General features: G+C 46.1%; 1 protein-coding gene across 1 annotated transcript in view; it reads left to right on the top strand.

Moving 5' to 3' along the window:
• The first annotated feature begins 12,266 nt into the window (after window positions 1–12,266).
• LOC115197646 (protein phosphatase 1 regulatory subunit 1B) overlaps window positions 12,267–21,578 on the top strand; it is a 29,360-nt gene continuing 20,048 nt past the window's right edge. Inside the window, exons 1-2 of the mRNA XM_029759376.1 lie at window positions 12,267–12,347; window positions 12,589–12,752. Coding sequence (XP_029615236.1) covers window positions 12,639–12,752 — 114 coding nt within the window. The 5' untranslated portion in view covers window positions 12,267–12,347; window positions 12,589–12,638. The remainder of the gene's footprint in view (window positions 12,348–12,588; window positions 12,753–21,578) is intronic.

Genomic DNA, 21,578 nt, shown 5'->3' with positions numbered 1-21,578 from the left:
CCAGGTGTGCGACCCCACCAGGGACGGGATGAGGGCGGGGGTCCGTGAGGGAGGGGTCGGGGTGGTTGGAGCTGGCATCTGTGCGGTTGCCCAGAGTGGGAGGAGCGTTGGCACACTAACCAAATCAATGGCGTTATAAAGAAGAGTGCTGCAAGCCTCCGAATTCCTGCTTTCCTCTTCCCCACTTCTTGTGTCATCGGTATCTCTGAGTTATCTCTATTCCAAGTTCCAACTCCAATATCTCACCATTAGGCAGGCATTAGTGAAGTTAATCTGGAAAACGAGCTCTGTGACCACCAGGTCCAAGTTGGCATGCATGTGTCTGTCCTTTGGCACGGCAATGACAGACAATTGAGAGGCAGGCAAAGGGACACTTTGAAGCAGGGAAATAGCACCATGGGTTCATGTCCTTGGGCCACGTTCTCCTCCAACTCCCCAGAGATCCCAGTCAGACAGTCACCAGGGGAGGGTCACCTGCAGGGTCAGCAGTAGTGTGGCAACAGCTGTGGCTATGGGGGTCATGATTCTGCACATTCAGTAATGTGTCCCATCCAGTCCCCGACGGGCTGAGAGATAGGATGGCATCCTGGCACCACTCCAAAGGTGGGGGATGGAAGGCATCACGTCAGGCACTGCTGCCAGCCAAATCGGTGCCCTACCTCAGCAGTACTGGGCACTGGGGAAGCGGGAATGGAGGACGGTGGGCACGGGTTGCCTTACCCGTGCTTTTCAACAAGTCCCAATCATCCTTCAAATCACCTTGCCAAAATAAATGGCAAATGTCAACAGCATCGTTTTAGCCAATGACAGGCTAAAGGAGACAACAAACATGGCGGCTGTAAACTGGAATTAGAATACTGAGAAGAGTTTATGGAAAATAATGTGCTTGTGTGTGAATCGATTTTGCCAGATCAAATCAAATCGAATTTTATTGGTCACATACACATGGTTAGCAGATGTTATTGCAAGTGTAGCGAAATGCTTGTGCTTCTAGTTCCGACAGTGCAACAATATCTAACAAGTAATCTAACAATTCCACAAGAACTACCTAATACACACACATCTAAGTAAAGGAATGGAATAAGAATATGTACATATAAATATATGGATGAGCAATGTCCGAGCGGCATCGGCAAGATGCAATACATGGTATAAAATACAGTATATACATATGAGATGAGTAATGCAAGATATGTAAACATTATTAAAGTGACTAGTGATCCATTTATTAAAGTGGCCAATGATTTCAAGTCTGTATGTAGGCAGCAGCCTCTCTGTGCTAGTGATGGCTGTTTAACAGTCTGATGGCCTTGAGATAGAAGCTGTTTTTCAGTCTCGGTCTCAGCTTTGATGTACCTGTACTGACCTCGCCTTCTGGATGGTAGCAGGGTGAACAGGCAGTGGCTTGGGTGGTTGTTGTCCTTGATGATCTTTTTGGCCTTCCTGTGACATTGGGTGCTGTAGGTGTACTGGAGGGCAGGTAGTTTGCCCCCGGTGATGCGTTGTGTAGACCGCACCACCCTCTGGAGAGCCTTGCGGTTATGGGCGGTGCAGTTGCTGTACCAGGCGGTGATACAGCCCGAGAGGATGCGCTCAATTGTGCATCTGTAAAAGTTTGTGAGGGTTTTAGGTGACAAGCCAAATTTCTTCAGCCTCCTGAGGTTGAAGAGGCGCTGTTGAGCCTTCTTCACCACACTGTCGGTGTGGGTGGACCATTTCAGTTTGTCCGTGATGTGTACGCCGAGGAACTTAAAACTTTCCACCTTCTCCACTGCTGTCCCGTTGATGTGGATAGGGGGGTGCTCCCTCGTCTGTTTCCTGAAGTCTACGATCATCTCCTTTGTTTTGAGAGGTTGTTTCCTGACACCACACTCCAAGTGCCCTCACCTCCTCCCTTTAGGCTGTCTCGTTGTTGTTGGTAATCAAGCCTAATACTGTTGTGTCGTTCGCAAATTTGATGATTGAGTTGGAGGCGTGCATGGCCACGCAGTCATGGGTGAACAGGCAGTACAGGAGGGGGCTGAGCACGCACCCTTGTGGGGCCCTAGTGTTGAGGATCAGTGAAGTGGAGATGTTGTTTCCTACCTTCATCACCTGGGGGCGGCCCATCAGGAAGTCCAGGACCCAATTCCACAGGGCGGGATTGAGACCCATGGCCTCAAGCTTAATGATGAATTTGGAGGGTACTATGGTGTTGAATGCTGAGCTATAGTCACTGAACATCATTCTCACATAGGAATTCCTCTTGTCCAGATAGGATAGGGCAGTGTGCTGTGTGATGGCGATTGCATCGTCTGTGGACCTATTGGGGCGGTAAGAAAATTGAAGTGGGTCTAGGGTGACAGGTAAGGTGGAGGTGATACGATCCTTGACTTGTGACTAAAAAGCACTTCATGATGACAGAAGTGAGTGCCACGGGGCGGTAGTCCTTTAGTTCAGTTACCTTTGCCTTCTTGGGTACAGGAACAATGGTGGCCATCTTCAACCGGGGGACAGCAGACTGGGATAGGGAGCGATTGAATATGTGCGTAAACACACCAGCCAGCTAATCTGCGCATGCTGTGAGGACGCGGCTAGGGATGCCGTCTGGGCCAGCAGCCTTGCGATAGTTAACACGTTTAAATGTCTTACTCACGTCAGCCACGGAGAAGACAAGCCCACAGTCCTTGCTACCGGGCCTCAAAGCGGGTGAAGAAGGTGTTTAGCAAGAAGTTTGTGTCGGTGACGTGGCTGGTTTTCCTGCTGTACTCCATGATTGTCTGTAGACCCTGCCACATACACCTCGTGTCTGAGTCGTTGATTTGCGACTCCACTTTGTCTCTGTACTGACGTTTTGCCTGTTTGATTGCCTTGCAGAGGGAATAGCTACACTGTTTGTATTGGGCTATATACCCAGTCACCTTTCCATGGTTAAGTGCGGTGGTTTCGCTTATGAACCACCTGGGTGTTATCCTTGTCTGTTGACAACCACCCAATCAATATAAATTATAATTTAGAGACCCTTCAATGGATGTTTGCTCTATAAAGGCGTAGTCCTTTAGGTGCAACACTCACATGTACTTCAACACTGTGACTCTCTTTGGCTGCAGTGGATTGGTTGGTCAGATTATCTACCACAGGGGTGTCAAAGTCTTTTTGCCACACCCCTGTACCTGTCACCTCCCAGCGTCCCACACTACCACGCTTCTGACCAGATTACACGTATTTCACTTGTCCGTCACCTCCCAGCGTCCCACACTACCACGCTTCTGACCAGATTACACGTATTTCACTTGTCCGTCACCTCCCAGCGTCCCACACTACCACGCTTCTGACCAGATTACACGTATTTCACTTGTCCGTCACCTCCCAGCGTCCCACACTACCACGCTTCTGACCAGATTACACGTATTTCACTTGTCCGTCACCTCCCAGCGTCCCACACTACCACGCTTCTGACCAGATTACACGTATTTCACTTGTCCGTCACCTCCCAGCGTCCCACACTACCACGCTTCTGACCAGATTACACGTATTTCACTTGTCCGTCACCTCCCAGCGTTCCACACTACCACGCTTCTGACCAGATTACACGTATTTCACTTGTCCGTCACCTCCCAGCGTCCCACACTACCACGCTTCTGACCAGATTACACGTATTTCACTTGTCCGTCACCTCCCAGCGTCCCACACTACCACGCTTCTGACCAGATTACACGTATTTCACTTGTCCTTCTGTGATGCAAGTCCTACACTACAACTTCGACACACACACACACACACACACACACACACACACACACACACACACACACACACACACACACACACACACACACACACACACACACACACACACACACACACACACACACACACACACACACACACACACACGCGCACCCTCCCCCGCCCCAGACTCCCAGACCCCATCTGCACTCTCCTCTCTCCAGCCTCCTAATTGCATATGCACAAATGCAAATGCCTATTAATTAATTACTTGACTAATTAGTGCAGTGGTATTAGAGAGCGATAAATCAAGTGGAGATGGGGCCGAGGATGAAGGGGGCAGGAGGAGGTCTGTGTGCAGCCAGCATCCACAGTGAACACACACCAGGGGGAGTGCTGCTACTGCTCATCTGTGTGTGTGTGTGTGTGTGTGTGTTTCTATGTGGCCATAAGAGTGTGTGTGCACTGGAGCTTCCTAAAAATCATTAAAAGACTGAAGAAGTGAAGAGAAAAGAGTGAGTTTATGAATACAGAGAGTTTGTGGTTCAGCTCATGTATCAGGTTTGACGCTAATGGTAATGTAGCCTAGTTGAGAGGCGTACAGCAGCCCTGGCAGCTCTGTCTGTGTTTGTGTGTTTGTAGGTCTGCCAGGACACATCATAGGTGCCCATAGAGATCTCTGGTCTGAAATATTCATCCCTGTGCGCTCACCGCTCACCAAGACAGTGTGGTCCTAATTGCAGCATCAGACAGCTCCACCTCTCTGTCTCTGTGCTGCCTGGCTCTGGCTGCCGTGGATACCAGCCACATTTGTCTGTGTGTGGGTCCGTGTGTGTGTGTGTGTGTGTGTCTGTATGGAGGTGGAGAAAGGTACTCACACTACTTTGTGCTTTGCTTACGTGTCTTCCAATCTGTCTGTTTGTCTGTCTATCTGTTTGTCTGTCTAGTTAGACTGCCTGACTAACTGGGTGTCTGTTTGTGTGTGTGTCTCTGTGTGTGTGTACAGGGTGTGCGTGGCTCAGGGATTCTTCATCAGTTCCCGTGCCAGACCATGCCCGGCCAAGCTGAACCATCTTGTGGGATTTCTGCCTTTTAATTATAGTAACGATAGAGGATTAATTGTGGCAGTGGAAACAAGGGTCTATATATTATTGATGATATGAGTGAGGGGCTTGGGGGTGCAGAGGGAGGGAGGGAGAGAGGGGGGATATATAAAGAGAGAGAAGGAAAGAGAGAAAAAGAGAAGAAGAGAGAGAGAATGAGAGAAGGGGGGAGAGAGAGGGAGAGAAAGAGGGAGAGATAGGTAGAGAGAAAGAGAGAGCGGGAGAGAGAGAGAGAGAGAGAGAGAGAGCGAGCGCGCGAGAAAGACAAAAAGAGGAGAGAGAGGTAGAGAGAACGAGAGAGAGGGGTAGAGAGAAAGAGAGAGAGAGAGAGAGAGGTAGAGAGAACGAGAGATTGAGGGGTAGAGAAAAAGAGAGAGAGAGAGAGAGAGAGAGAGAGAGAGAGGGCTAAATAAATCACTGCCCTAGTCATAGCTACCTCCTCTCCTGTCATAATGTCCTCGGTCTGCTAAAGTACCATGTCTAGATGTCAGGGGTTTATTCAAATGTCAAATATGAGACAAGATCGACATCTATAGGATATTAAGTGACACTGCATCCTGGCATGCTTTCTGTTTGCTTCATCGCTGCATCTCCTTTTCTACCAGTAGATGGTGGACTTCGGACACAAAGTGTTCCTACCATGGATCTTTTCATCACTTCTTCCCCCTGCTTCTTCTGTAATCCATCTCTCACAGTGGACTTGGTCCATGTCAACATGTGCTTTGTGATTCTCTCTTTTTCCCTATTCTGTTTCTCTCGCTCTCCCTCTTTCTCCGTCTCCCAGGGATTATCCCATCATTCGGTGAGTGTGCCTGTTGTCCTAACACATTCCAGATGGATGTAGGTCCAGGCCAGAGATAGAGTACTCACTTTCTCAGTATGCTCAGTGTCTGGCGTTGTCATCATAATAGTCCTTATGGTAGAACAATCTCTCTCTCTCTCTCTCTCTCTCTCTCTCTCTCTCTCTCTCTCTCTCTCTCTCTCTCTCTCTCTCTCTCTCTCTCTCCCTCTGTCTCTCTCTCTCTCTCTTTCGCTCTGTCTCTGTCTCTCTCTCTTTCGCTCTGTCTCTGTCTCTCTCTGTCTCTGTCTCTCTCTCTCTCTCTCTCGCGCTTTGTCTTTCTGTCTCTCCCTCTCTCTCGCTCTGTCTCTCTGTCTCTCTCCCTCTCGCTCTGTCTCTCTCTCTCTCTCGCTCTGTCTCTCTGTCTCTCTGTCTCTCTCTCTCTCTCTCTCGCTCTGACCGTATGCATATTCATCTGGTTCCCTCAGTGTCATCCCATACCCTATAACCACAACATGACCATAATAAACACTCTCTCTCTGTGTGACCTGTTATGAATTACGAGAACAACTGCTGTCCTGGGACAAAGCCTCTCTTTGATCCTTATAAATGAATGATTTCACATTTTACGTTGCTTTTGACGTCCAAACCCCAGATGCTTCAGCTTATTACCAACAGAACACTTGGCTGGCGCTCATGAGGAATTAGGGTGGGGAAGGATTGGACCCGACCGAGTGGGGGGTGTGGATTATAGTTTCAATGGTCCATTACCTTTCCATAGCCTTGCCATCTCCATGTACGTAGGTACCTACGTTTCTTTACATAGTATGATCTTCTCTGTTAATAGGACCAGCCACAGAGGTTCTATAGTTGACTATTACAGTGACTTGCAAAAGTATTCATCCCCCTTGGCGTTTTTCCTATTTTGTTGCATTACAACCTGTCATTTAAATTGATTTTTATTTGGAGTTCGCAAAATAGTCCAAATTGGTGAAGTGAAATGGAAAAAATAACTTGTTTCAAAAAATAAAAAATAAGAAAAATACAGAAAAGTGGTGCGTGCATAAACTCAGCAAAAAAAGAAATGTCCTCACTGTCAACTGCGTTTATTTTCAGCGAACTGAACATATGTAAATATTTGTATGAACATAAGATTCAACAACTGAGACATAAACTGAACAAGTTCCACAGACATGTGACTAACAGAAATGGAATTATGTGTCCCTGAACAAAGCGGGGGGTCAAAATCAAAAGTAACAGTCAGCATCTGGTGTGGCCACCAGCTGCATTAAGTACTGCAGTGAATCTCCTCCTCATGGACTGCACCAGATTTGCCAGTTCTTGCTGTGACATGTTACCCCACTCTTCCACCAAGGCACATGCACGGAGATTTCTCGGGGGAATGGCCCTAGCCCTCACCCTCTGATCCAACAGGTCCCAGATGGGCTCAATGGGATTGAGATCCTGGCTCTTCGCTGGCCATGGCAGAACACTGACATTCCTGTCTTTCAGGAAATCACACACAGAGCGAGCAGTAAGGCTGGTGGCATTGTCATGCTGGAGGGTCATGTCAGGATGAGCCTGCAGGAAGGGTACCACATGAGGGAGGAGGAGGTCTTCCCTGTAACGCACAGCGCTGAAATTGCCTGCAATGACAACAAACTCAGTACGATGATGCTGTGTCACACCGTCCCAGGCCATGACGGACCCTCCACCTCCAAATTGATCCCGCTCCAGGGTACAGGCCTCAGTGTAACGCTCATTCCTTCGACGATGAACGCGAATCCGACCATCACCCCTGGTGAGGCAAAACCCTGATTCGTCAGAGAAGAGCACTTTTTGCCAGTCCTGTCTGGTCCAGCGACGGTGGGTGTGTGCCCATAGGCGAAGTTGTTGCCTGTGATGTCTGGTGAGGACCTGCCTTACAACAGGCCTACAAGCCCTCAGTCCAGCCTCTCTCAGCCTATTGCGGAAAGTCTGAGCGCTGATGGAAGGATTGTGCGTTCCTGGTGTAACTTGGTCGGGCAGTTGATGTTGCCATCCTGTACATGTCCCGCAGGTGTGATTTTCGGATGTACCGATCCTGTACAGGTGTTGTTACACGTGGTCTGCCACTGCGAGGACGATCAGCTGTCCGTCCTGTCTTCCTGTATCGCTGTCTTAGGCGTCTCACAGTACGGACATTGCAATTTATTGCCCTGGCCACATCTGCAGTCCTCATGCCTCCTTGCAGCATGCCTAAGGCACATTCACGCAGATGAGCAGGGACTCTGGGCATCTTTCTTTTGGTGTTTTTCAGAGTCAGTAGAAATGCCTCTTTAGTGTCCTAAGTTTTCATAACTCTGACCTTAATTGCCTACCGTCTGGAAGCTGTTAGTGTCTTAAGGACCGTTCCACAGGTACATGTTCATGAATTGTTTATGGTTCATTGAACAAGCATGGAAAACAGTGTTTAAACCCTTTACAATGAAGATCTGTGAAGTTATTTGGATTTTTACGAATTATCATTGAAAGACAGAGTACAGAAAAAGGGGCGTTTATTTTTTTGCTGAGTTTATGTATTCACCCCCTTTGCTATGAAACCCCTAACTAAGATCTGGTGCAACCAATTACCTTCAGAAGTCACATAATTAGTTAAATAAAGTCCACCTATGTGCAATCTAAGTGTCACATGATCTGTCATATGATCTCAGTATGTATACACCTGTTCTGAAAGGCCCTAGAGTCTGCAACAACACTAAGCAAGGGGCACCACCAAGCAAGCAGCACCATGAAGACCAAGGAGCTCTAAAACAGATCAGGGACAAAGTTGTGGAGAAGTACAGATCAGGGTTGGGTTATAAAAAAATATTAAAAACTTTGAACATCCCACGAGGCACCATTAAATCCATTATTAAAAAATGGAAAGAATATGGCACCACAACAAACCTGCCAAGGGCATTAATCAGAGAGGCAACACAGAGACCGAAGATAACCCTGAAGGAGCTGCAAAGCTCCACAGCTGAGATGGGAGTATCTGTCCATAGGACTACTTTAAGCCATACACTCCACAGAGCTGGGCTTTACGGAAGAGTGGCCAGAAAAAAGCCATTGCTTAAAGAAAAAAAATAAGCAAACACGTTTGGTGTTCACGAAAAGGCATGTGGGAGACTCCCCAAACATATGGAAGAAGGTACACTGGTCAGATGAGACTAAAATTGAGCTTTTTGGCCATCAAGGAAAACGCTATGTCTGGTGCAAACCCAACACCTCTCATCACCCCAAGAGAATCATTTTTTATTGTCAGGGACTGGGAAGCTGGTCAGAATTGAAGGAATGATGGATGGCGCTAAGTACAGGGAATTTCTTGAGGGAAACCTGTTTCAGTCTTCCAGAGATTTGAGACTGGGACGGCGGTTCACCTTCCAGCAGGACAATGACCCTAAGCATACTGCTAAAGCAACACTCAAGTGGTTTAAGGGGAAACATTTAAATGTCTTGGAATGGCCTAGTCAAAGCCCAGACCTCAATCCAATTGAGAATCTGTGGTATGACTTAAAGATTGCTGTACACCAGCGGAATCCATCCAACTTGAAGGAGCTGGAGCAGTTTTGCCTTGAAGAATGGACAACAATCCCAGTGGCTAGATGTGCCAAGCTTATAGAGACATACCCCAAGAGACTTGCAGCTTTAATTGCTGCAGAAGGTGGCTCTACTGATTATTGACTTTTGTGGGGGTGAATAGTTATGCACAACAAGTTTTCCGTTTTTTTGTCTTATTTCTTGTTTGTTTCACAAGAAAAAATATTTAGCATTTTCAAAGTGGTAGTCATGTTGTGTAAATCAAATGATACAACCCCCCCCAAAATCAATTTTAATTCCAGGTTGTAAGGCAACAAAATAGGAAAAATGTCAAGGAGAGTGAATACTTTCGCAAGCCACTGTATGTCATTATATGGGACCAGCTCTCAAACCTCCACTCTGCTTAGTCTGAGCTCATTGAGTCAAAGCAGAGCTGAGCCCGAGCTGAGCTTGCCTCTGGGGGGCTGTAATAACTTTGGGGAGAAGCCCTGTCAACCCCTGCCCTTTAGGCTGTCACATGGACAGAGATGCCCCATTTAGGGGAGGTTAGAGTTACATATTCCAGTCTGTCATAGGAGATGCAGTCTTCTCTCTCTGTGTGTTTATGTGTGTGCCCTGCAGCTGCCAGAGTCAATTCCAGGAGTTTTATGGCGTATTTCTGTTGATGTATTCTCTTTCCAGGATGTCTGGCTATAATTCTGCCAAGATCTAAGCTGAATGGCCCCAGGCTCTTTCACTCTTACACTCTAACAGAGGCGGTAGATGTGTGCAGAGAAGGCGATGAAGCCAAACCCTCTAAAGCCATGTTTCTCAACTTGTTTTGCCTCGGGACCCAAATTGAATCAGGTTTTCTCAGTTGGACCCAATATTCGCGCCACGAAAAATAATCGGCAAAATACAATCTGGAAAACTATTTGTAATGCTGTATTGATAGTAATGTAGCAATTATATGACATGGGAATAACATTCCCACCTCTTTCATTGCCAATAATACAAGTTTGCTGATATTCTTGATGAAGAATGTTAATAAACTCAGGGCCGGAGTAATGTAGGGGCTTACCGGGGCTGAAGCCCCTGGGCCAAGGCTCGTGGGGGGATCCAAGAGGCAGCAACAACTAAACTTCAGCCATTGAAGAGAAGTGGGACAACATTCCAAAGGCCACAATCAACAGCCTGATAAACTCTATGCAAAGGAGATGCATGAGGCAAATGGTGGTCACACCACATACTGACTGGTTTTCCAATCCGCGCCTCTACCTTTCTTTCAAGGTAACTGTGACCAAGATGCATGTCTGTATTTCCAGTCATGTGAAATCCATAGATTAGGGCCTCATTTATTTATTTCAATTGACTGATTTCCTTATATGAAGTGTAACGCAGTAATATCTTTTATATTTTTGGTCAGTATATATACAATATATATATTTATATTTTACTCAGACACCCGTGACCCAGCAGTTGAGAATCGCTGCTCTAAAGCCCACTGATGAACTCTCGATCTGTCCTCCCACATGTAAGCAAGGCAGAGTGAATAACACGGCTGGCAGCGTTCCCCCTCCTCTGACCGGCCTGCCTACGGGATAAACATTCTCCCTGCTGTTTAAAGTTTGTCCCCCCCACTGTCACCTAGTTGCACTCCTCCTCCACCAACCGCTGTGCTGTCTCCCTCATCCCAGCCCCACTCCCACTCCCAGCCCAATACAGCCAAAGTCCTTCCCTGACCCGGGGCCAAATCCATCCAACTCGACTCTCCACTTTCCAAAACCCCTCCTGCCTTGCGAGTGAAATTGCAGCATGGCCCTACAAATAACCCTGGGCGTGGCTGGGACTGTCCCCTCTCCCTCCTTTATCTTGTTTTCCTCTACTTCTCTATCCACCCCTCCTCTCTCTCCCCCCCTCTCTCTCCCTGTGTTCCTGTCCTATGTGTCTCTTTGGCTTCAAGTTTCTCTCCTCTCCCCCACTCTGTCTATTTCCCTTTCTCCTCTTGGGCATTGGAACAGCTGTTTTTGTTTACATGCTGTGATTGCGACCTTTTACCAAGCGTCATCCTCGTCTTGTTAGTTGCTGCTTCACCTGATACTAAGTCCTCTAATTCACTTTATGTTCCAGCCCACTCACCACTCTAGCTCTAGACTTGCCTGTAACTGTCAGAACTTTATGGTATTGAATGGAATATGTGCAATACCATATATACAGTAAAGGCATGTTGTTCTGTGGTTCATATTTACACTATTTGTTCTGTTTCTGTATGCTGATGTGTCCGAGTTGATGTACATTGCTCTCCGGTACTTTTTTGTGCCGGCTTTTGCGCAGTATACATGATCCCATGTAGCTCCAAGACATTGGCAATCTGAAAAAAACAACAATTTAGCGGCACATTGAACCATGTTGCACGCTGGAGTTTAAGAACTCTGTGGACCAGTGATAAAAACAATGACGTAATATCTGAATTCCTCCATCTTTATGCACCTTCGCCATGGAACCATCTCTGCGCCTGATTCGCAGCTCTCTGTGGAACAGAACAGGAAGGAGACTGTTAACATTTTTCCTGCACCCTAAGATCTTGTTCTTTATGGAAGTTCCTTAGATGAGTACCCAGCATGCCCTGAGTCACCATCAGATATACAGTGCAGGAGCTGTTTACTAAATTAGCCAGCCAATCACAGCACATGCCTCTCTGCCTCCATGCCTGATGCTGATTCTACTGCATCTATCATTATTTATTCCTAGTTTTGTTCGGTCACCCCTCTGTTTTCCCGTCTTTCTTTCTTTCTTTCTTTCTTTCCACTCTCTTTATCCCGTTGTGTCTCTCTTTCTTCAGGTTTGTCCCCCCCTGCTCTCTCTCTCCCCCCCTCTCCCTCTGAGAGCACAAATCTTTCATTCACAAACAGAGGCCAAAAGAGGCTCAGCTGATGGGATGAGATTATCTTTTTTTCCTGATTACAAATCAACCTCAGCTTAAATATATACAAAAACACAACTCCCCTCCCTCCGGTCCATCCCCCCCCTCTCTCCCCTCCCTCACTCTAGCTTCCTCCGCCCCCTCCCTGCCTCTGTCCCACCCCCTTCTCTCTCTCTCTCTCTCTCTCTCTGCCAGCTTCAAGGACGTGTCTCAATTACTCTAGTTGCACAGGTTGTGAGCGAGGGAAAGAGAGGGAGGAGAGATAAACACACTCCACCTAGAACGTCAAACAAGAGTAAGTGTCAGACAGAAACAGGCAGAGAGGAAGAAGGGAGGGAACAGGGGAGAGGATAGGAGAAATAGCTGACCGTGAGTGAAAGAGGAGAGGGACAAAGATAAACAAAGAGAAGTTCATCTGTTTTGTTTTTGAAGGGAGACAGTGGCAGAGAGGTATATATATATATATAGAGAGAGAGAGGTAGACCCAGCAGAAGCAGGACTACTGTACAGTGTGTTGTGTTGGGACCTTCCTCCAGGGAGCCTAGTGGAGCAGAGCTTGGTGCCCCCCTGGGATACAGACACAGCCATGGATCCCTCTGCGTCGGCTGAGGTTGGGGACGAGTGCAAGGAGAGCAGGAAGATCCACTTTGCTGTGCAGTCCTCGGCACCCACCCAACTGGACCCCCGGCAAGTAGAGATGGTAAGTGAGAGAACTGGTAGAACAGTGTCTGTGTGTGTACAGTCACTATGTGTTTAGCTTGTCCTCCGTTACCTATGTGTGCGAGCGTGTGTGCTCATCGTGTTCTGTGTGTGTTGCGTCTCACCTGTGTGTCTAGGGTGTTTTCCTGTATGCATCTCAGTTTCTCGTGTTACGCACGTGTGCTACAGATGTTCGACCTTACAGCCAAGCTGAGGGATAACTTACTGTTGATCATGGTCACGGTCAGGACTGGAACTTGTGTTTTACCAGACTGGGGCAAACCATGCCATATTGGACCGTCAGTCTCAACTGCAGTGTGACTTCTCTCCTTTTTTTGTATCTTGATCTGTGGCCTGATCATCTGTCTTTTTCTGGTACATGGTTGAGAATACAGTGTTGTCATACCTCCTTCTCTTCTGCTTCTTGTACTTTATTCTTTGGCCTGTTTAACTATGTGTCCCATTGGCACTGAATGTTATCACTCTGGCCAGTTAAACCTTATAAAAGTCGACCATGGTTTGTTGCATCGTTGTAGTCACAGAACTATAGTTAATGATTATACAAGCGACTAATATTTGTCTTGGTCTGACAGATTTTCTTTTGGACTGCTAGCTCTTCTCACTTGACTTCTTCTATCCACTACTCAGTTTGTAGAGTCTGTTTCCCTGTCTTGCCTGGTTCTTTTCTACTGTTTGCCTGTAGTCATATAAAAATGGAACGGGACAATTCTGGTTCTTCTCCTTGGCCCTGCAGCCTGTCGACAGTGTGTTTTATTTTAGTCCTGGAGAAAGTGGGTCAAAGTAGGAGTTGGTTGGTTGCTGTGTGAGATCCAGGCCAGTGGCTCAGCCCCAAAAGATGCAGAGAGCGAGAGAGAGAGAGAGAGAGAGAGAGAGAGAGAGAGAGAGAGAGAGTGAGAGAGCGAGAGAGAGAGAGCGAGAGAGAGAGAGCGAGAGAGAGAGAGAGAGAGAGGAAGACAAGAGGAAGACAAGAGGAAGACAAGAACGCTACACGATGGAGGACTGCAGAGAAAAAGGCACAACCTGTTTTCTCTCTCTTTCACCTGTCTGGTGTCAGGTCCCTGAGCTGCTGTCCCTGTTACAGAGCTCTATCTCACATCAGCTAATAGTTTGGCGTGGCACTGTCTCCATGATTTAGCCTGATTGAATCACTTACAGTGTGCAGTCTCTGACTCAAGGGCACGACTGCAGCACTCAAACATCTTGGGATGTGAACCCATGACCCTCTCCTCTCCCTGTCCAACGGCCTCCTCTGCTTCAGCCCTGAAACCCTCTCTCTCTCTCTCTTAGAGAAGTGTTCTAACCCTCTGGTCTCTTAGTTTTTCTGTTCTTTTCTGTTCACGGGTCTCTTTCTTCCTTTTTCTCAGTGGAACTGTTGCTCAATCTCCCCTTACATCAGATGTTGTGAGCAGCTGCAGGCAGGCTCCCCCCTATCCACCCTCCATGGGGCATCGTGTCTGGCTGGCGCCCCCATCCGGAGAGCAGAGGCTGGGGTCATCTGGTTTATTTGAAAGCAGTTCAGATAGTTTACAATAAAGTCCACAGTAACATTCACATCGAAAGAGAGGTGCAGGTTAAATGGTGGGGCTCCATGAAGGGACCGCTGTCTGTGAGTTGTGTTGTGTTGTTTGTGTGTGTGTGTGTGTGTGTGTGTGTGTGCGTGTGTGTGTGTGTGTGTGTGTGTGTGTGTGTGTGTGTGTGTGTGTGTGTGTGTGTGTGTGTGTGTGTGTGATTTAATGGAAGTACCCATGTGTACGAGCTAACTTGTGTGTTTGTGGCCGAGTGTTGAGGTGTGTGTAATTACTATACCACACAAACATACTGTCACAGGAACGACAAAAGGGAGTGTGGGGAGAGTGGAGGAAGTTTTAAAGCTGTGTGTGTATGTGTGTGGTTGTGTGCGCATGTATGTGTGTGTGTGTGCGCGCGTGTGTGTATTACAGGAGATACAATCTAGCAGTGGTTATTTTGGGGCCCCAGGGACACTGGGGTGGGCATAGTTAATGACTACGACTCATTTTAGGAGACCCTCATTATCCCACAGCATTAAACACACCCACGCATGTATACAAACACACTCGAGGCCTGTGTTTGCTAAGGGGGTTTGATACACAAATCACTTCAGTTATGTTAGCGCCACAGTTTTAATGACAGCTATCAACTCTAACTACGTAGACTGCAGTACAGTTAGTATACTAGACTAGCAGAGGCCCGTAGGAGTCATTTACCCGGAAGCACAACTAACGTGATTTAACAGACAGCACCGTCACAATGACCAGTGTAATACCGCAGGGTTGTTTCCATGACGACCGACCGCACAGCGACGTTCCACAGCCTCCGTCACAGATCACCTCTGAAAGGTCACTGTTTTAATGGAGAAATGTCTCTTTGTGGCTGGGTCGTTTGCATTGGTGCTATCTTGCACATGTGTAAATGTATGAGTGCGTCCAGGATCCTGATTTCTGCCCTGGGGGGTTTTAATGTGAAAGCGGCTCCCATAGCTGACACCTAGTGTGCCCTGGACCTGACTCAGACAGAGAGAGAGAGAGCACGGAAACATGCCCCACGGTAAGGTGACCAGATTTTGGATATGAAAATCGGGTACATTTTTGTTGTAGCTAGCGGCGCCCAAAAATTATAAAAACAATGTCATGGAACTATATTTAATACATTTTCGCTATAGTCCTTTCAAATACTTGATGTAATTATAACACATAAATGGATTACCCATGCTAGACTATCTAGTAATTTTCAAGTTTGGTGCCGTGGTTAAAATGTTTCACTGATCAAATGTTTGCCGGAACATTCTCATAAAAGGGCTGCGGCGAAGCCACGGGAGCAAACAAGTTTGGTACAGGAACAGACAACATTTTGACATGCAAATCCGGTTGGATACGGCGTTAGATTATTGAAATATCAGACTCAATTTAACTCCAGAGTTGCTTTTTTCTTTCTGAGGGCTAATCGGGGACATATCTGGGGACATTTCTGGGGACAGCTCTAGCCGGGGACAGCTCACCAAAATCGTGGGACTGTCCCCAGAAATCGGGGACGTCTGGTCGCCCTACCCCATGGCCTCATTCACACTTAACACTCAGACCAACTAGACAAGACCCCAGCACGTCCACTGACTTGATACACGTGTCGGCTATGACCACTCAACATCTGTTTTAGGAAAAGTTCATGCAGATAAGACTTGTGTTTCTTGACAGTCGTTTCAACATTAGATGTGTTCATCCACGCTCTAAGATTTTCCCAAAGGAAATGTACGATTTTAACAGGGAAAAATGTAATGCAACTCTTGTGTCACAAAAGTCATTATGGTGGCCTACAGTACTGGATCAACAGCACATGGCAGCATGTGTTTAACCTCCCTATTCCCCCATGTAACGCTCTGGGAGGGACTGGTGTGGGGGAATGCTCATAATGGACACAGATTAGGGTCATCGTTCAGACCGAGAGGCTCCAGTTGATTCACTCACAGTGTGTTGGCCCGCCCCATCCGTCTACGGACTAAACACACAACACAAGCCCTCTCCATACTAATCCCAATGTCAATCCACCTCTGATCCTATGGATTGATAGAGAAACTCAGGGGACCAAGGGTATCAAAGTACACCAAAGGGCAACAACCACCCAGTCACTTATTTTAGGTCCAATCTAAATGAATCCAGTAAATGGGATAGAGAGCCTCTGTTTGGGTGAAACAGCCTCTGTTTACCTCACTCTCCTGAGTTATGTGCCCTTCCTCTGGCTGGGCGTCACACAGCAACCTTTGGTTCAGCGAGTGTTTGTGGGTAAACACTGTGGATCGGACGGACTGTCAATATGCACTCCTAACCAGAGCTTCTCAGTGGAGGGCCCAGAGCACAGAGCATGCTGGGTTGGTAAGACATGATAATTTAGGCTACATGTGTGTGTCATGTCACCAGAGTGGGTTCTAATCCAGAGGTGATTTGTTAATGCAGTTTATCTGCCAATGGGATGTTTCTAATGATGAGTATTCCAGTAAATTAAAAATAGTGAAATATTTTATGCTTATTAAGGTGTTACTTTATTCACAACAAAAGTGCCTTTTTTTCCCTCTCTAAGGTCATCACCAGAGCTCTTTGTTGATGTGTGTCTTGTTATCAATAACAGCATTAGTGGAATTGATTGGGCTGGTGTAATCAAAGCACTGTGGATTGCCAATTGTGTGATACATTACAAAGTCACAGATGTTATTAATTAACAAGACAGTAAACTATTGTCCCACAGTAACAACAAAAAAAAGCTAGAAAACAATGGCTTAATCATGCACATAACAATAAGGCCTTATTTTTTTTTTACTTACACCATTTTGTTTTGTTTTGTTAATTTGAGAGAAGCGTATGTCTGTGTGGCTACCTTAAAGAACAACTGCCCCTTAAAAAACAACTTCTCATTTAGATATTAGCCTATGTGGTGTCGATATGAGTCAGAAACAGTTATTCTACTGTAAAAACTGACCACGCTACAAAGTGTAAATAGGATAATTTTGGTTATAAAGTCAGTCTGGTCCAAAATTGAGTTTTGTGAGACTTGTGGTCTTGACTACATCACAATGTAAATGAAGATTGGGTTTGTTTCAAACCTGCCCATAGCTGGCAGCACACAAGTAATCATCAATTCGGAGTGTAGCTGCAGGTGACCCGATCGTGGTAAATTTGGGTTAACTTTGGATATCACTATGGGGCTAGATAGGGAGCATCGGTAAATTTAACAATGTACATGCGACAATATATTACATTCCAATAGCTCCAAATTTCAATGACTTAAAACCTCAAACCAACTATAAATTGTAGAAATTCATATACAAATATTGAAAGCATTTCATGAGAAAACTACAAGGTTTGCAACATGAAAATATTGTCTCATTTACATTGTGTAATTTATCGACGGTCCCTAACTAGCCCCGGAGATAGGCTATCCAAAGTCAAACCAACTTTGATACGATTGCACACCAGCCGGCTGAAGCTAATTGGTGAAATTATTTGTCTACCTCTTCCAATCTGCGACACACACACAAGACAATTCAGTCATGGCACCTAGCATTTCCTTATTAACCAAATCTAAAGCGAGGCCAAACCACGAAGTGCGGTCGTCCTTTAAATAGATCAGGAGGAAGTGGCTTTGCGGCTCCCCTCCACAGTGACCACGTAATTCGGTTGTATTGTGGTTGTGTGTCTGTTGTTACAACTGTCAAGTTTTCCTCAGCATGTGTGTGTTTACTTTGCAGTACATGTGCGCAGGTGTTTGTGCAAGCGTGTATAGGGTTTTGCGTGCACACTGCTGTGAGCAGGGCTGGCTAGGTTACTTTTAAAATGTAATCCATTACAGTTACTAGTTACCTGTCCAAAATTGTTACTTTGGATTACCCAAACTCGGTAACGTAATCTGATTACTTTAAGATTACTTTTAGATTACTTTCCCTTTAAGAGGCATTAGAAGAAGACAAAAAGGATCCATCAAACACATTATTTTGGTGTGTCATCATAGTGGTCTATGACTTGTGTTCAGACTCGCTCAGGTGGAACAAACTTAAACTTGTGCCATTTTTCAATGCTGAATTGAACGTCATTGAGAAAACAGAAAGGTGTCAAAATGTAATTTTTCATCAACATCCTTTCAGAATTTAAAAGTAATCCAAGAAGTAATCATCTATTTTTTCAAAAACTATCTGTAATCTGATTACAATCTTTTTTGCTGGTAACGTAACTAATTACAGTCCATTTTTTGTAATCAGATTACATGTAACTGACTACATGTTATCAGTTACTCCCCAACCCTGGTTGTAAGGGTGAGGGTGTACATTCTATTGGGAAAGTGAATCCCATACTAATACTGCTCCTCTTTTTAATTGAATCTCATTGATAGACTATTAATAAACTCAGGCTGATTGACATTCTGTTGTCCTTTACATGCTTCCTATGATCAATGTTTTCCATGTGGCTTCTCTCTCTCATTATTTAACTGTAGTCAATATGAATGTTTCTCTCTTGTGTAGTGTAGAAGACCTATTCCTTTTGTGTGACTGTATGTGCTCATACTTTGGTGTGCCTGTCCTCTGTGAGTCTGCAGGTGTTGTATAAACAGGTAAAGCACAAATATTGAAAGTAGGCAGAGTGATTTGTGGTGTGATGACACTGTACGCAGTCATCATAAGATCAACCAGAGAGCACTTCAAGAACATTGGGGGCTTATTATGATGTAACGTGTGTGCGTGTGTGCGTGTGTGCGTGCGTGCACGCGTGAGTGTGTGTGTGTGTGAGTGTGTGTGTGCGTGTGTGTGAGTGTGCGTGTGCGTGTGCATGTGTGTGTGTGTGTGCGTGTGTGTGCCTGTGCGTGTGCGAGTGTATGTGTGTGTATGAGTGTGTGCGTGCGTGTGTGTGTGTGTGTGTGTGTGTGTGTGTGTGTGTGTGTGTGTGTGTGTGAGGGTGTGTGCGTGCGCTGCTAAAATGCTACCACCCAACCCAGTGTTATGATAAACGAGTTCCCTGTTGCCTGTTGGCTTTGGGTACACACATATACAGCACTGTAACAGCACTCTCCATAAATCACACCTAGCACAGCCTACCTAAATGTCAACTCCATAGGAATTAACATTATATCTCGTGAAATGATTACCACATGCTATGAATATAATTTCAGTAAAATGCATTAATTTACATAATCTCAGACCCTATTCTAAACATGCACATCCACATAGTAGGTAGTCTTGCACATGTGCACTCTTGTACTACCCATCCACTCCAGCCAGCCAGCCAGTCAGCCTGTGAGCTCTCAGCAGTGCACCCTGCTGCTGTGACAATAACAGCAGTACTATTTCCGATGAGGGGGAGAGAGAGGAAGGATTATGATCTTACAGCTCTGTTGCAAACAACAGTTGTTGGGGTTCTGGATCTGTTATGCTAGCTGATCCTACCAGGAGTGGATCAGAGGGTTGGGTCAGTACCAGGACCAAGAACTGCCTACATGGGTCTGGGTTTACAGTGGCAAGAAAAAGTATGTGAAACCTTTGGAAATACCTGGATTTCTGCATAAATTGGTCATACAATTTGATCTGATCTTCATCTAGGTCACAACAATAGACAAACACAGTCTGCTTAAGCTAATAACACATAAACAATTACACGTTTTCATGTCTTTATTGAACACACCGTGTAAACATTCACAGTGCAGGGTGGAAAAAGTATGTGAACCCTTGGATTTAATAACAGGTTGACCCTTCCTTGGCAGCAATAACCTCAACCAAACGTTTTCTGTGGTTGTGGATCAGACCTGCACAACTGTCAGGAGGAATTTTGGACCATTCCTCTTTCCTCAGTTCAGCAATATTCTTGGGATGTCTGGTGTGACCTACTCTCTTGAGGTCATGCCACAGCATCTTAATCGGATTGAGGTCAGGACTCTGACTGGGCCACTCCAGAAGGTGTATTTTCTTCTGTTAAAGCCATTCTGTTGTTGATTTACTTCTGCGTTTTGGGTCGTTTTCCTGTTGCATCACCCAACTTCTGTTGAGCTTCGATTGGCGGACAGATAGCCTAACATTCTCCTGCAAAATGTCTTGATAAACTTGTGAATTCATTTTTCCATCGATGATAGCAAGCTGTCCAGGCCCTGAGGCAGCAAAGCAGCTCCAAACCATGATGCTCCCTTCACCGTATTTTACAGTTGGGATGAGGTTTTGATGTTGGTGTGCTGTGCCTTTTTTTCTCCACACATAGTGTTGTGTGTTCCTTCCAAACAACTTAACTGTAGTTTCATCTGTCCACAGAATATTTTGCCAGTAGCGCTGTGGAACATCCAGGTGCACTTTTGCAAACTTCAGACGTGCAGCAATGTTTATTTCAGACAGCAGTGGCTTCTTCCGCTGTGTCCTGCCATGAACACCATCCTTGTTTAGTGTCTTACGTATCGTAGACTCGTAAACAGAGATGTTAGCATGTTCCAGAGATTTCTGTAAGTCTTTAGCTGACACTCTAGGATTCTTCTTAACCTCATTGAGTATTCTGCGCTTTGCTCTTGCAGTCATCTTTGCAGGACGGCCACTCCTAGAGAGAGTAGCGACAGTGCTGAACTTTCTCCATTTATAGACAATTTGTCTTACCGTGGACTGATGAACATCAAGGCTTTTAGAGATACTTTTGTAACCCTTTCCAGCTTTATGCAAGTCAACAATTCTTAATCTTAGGTCTTCTGAGATCTCTTTTGTTCAAGGCGTGGCCTTGTCCCGGACCTGCTGTTTTCGACTCTCTCTCTCTCTACCGCACCTGCTGTCTCTAACTCTGAATGCACGGCTATGAAAAGCCAACTGACATTTACTCATGCACACTCTACAACCACTGTGATTATTATAATAATTTTTTGGACCCTGCTGGTCATCTATGAACGTTTGAACATCTTGGCCATGTACTGTTATAATCTCAACTCCGGCACAGCCAGAAGAAGACTGGCCACCCCTCAGAGCCTGGTTCCTCTCTAGGTTTCTAATCTCCACCCGGCACAGCCAGAAGAGGACTGGCCACCCTTCAGAGCCTGGTTCCTCTCTAGGTTTCTAATCTCCACCCGGCACAGCCAGAAGAGGACTGGCCACCCCTCAGAGCCTGGTTCCTCTCTAGGTTTCTAATCTCCACCCGGCACAGCCAGAAGAGGACTGGCCACCCCTCAGAGCCTGGTTCCTCTCTAGGTTTCTAATCTCCACCCGGCACAGCCAGAAGAGGACTGGCCACCCCTCAGAGCCTGGTTCCTCTCTAGGTAGTTCTTCCTAGCCACCGTGCTTCTACATCTG

The sequence above is a fragment of the Salmo trutta genome, chromosome 1 (genome assembly GCF_901001165.1).
Source record: "Salmo trutta chromosome 1, fSalTru1.1, whole genome shotgun sequence".
Taxonomy (NCBI): domain Eukaryota; kingdom Metazoa; phylum Chordata; class Actinopteri; order Salmoniformes; family Salmonidae; genus Salmo; species Salmo trutta.
Note: the sequence above shows the minus strand (reverse complement) of the source record. Positions and strands in the feature narration are given on the sequence as shown.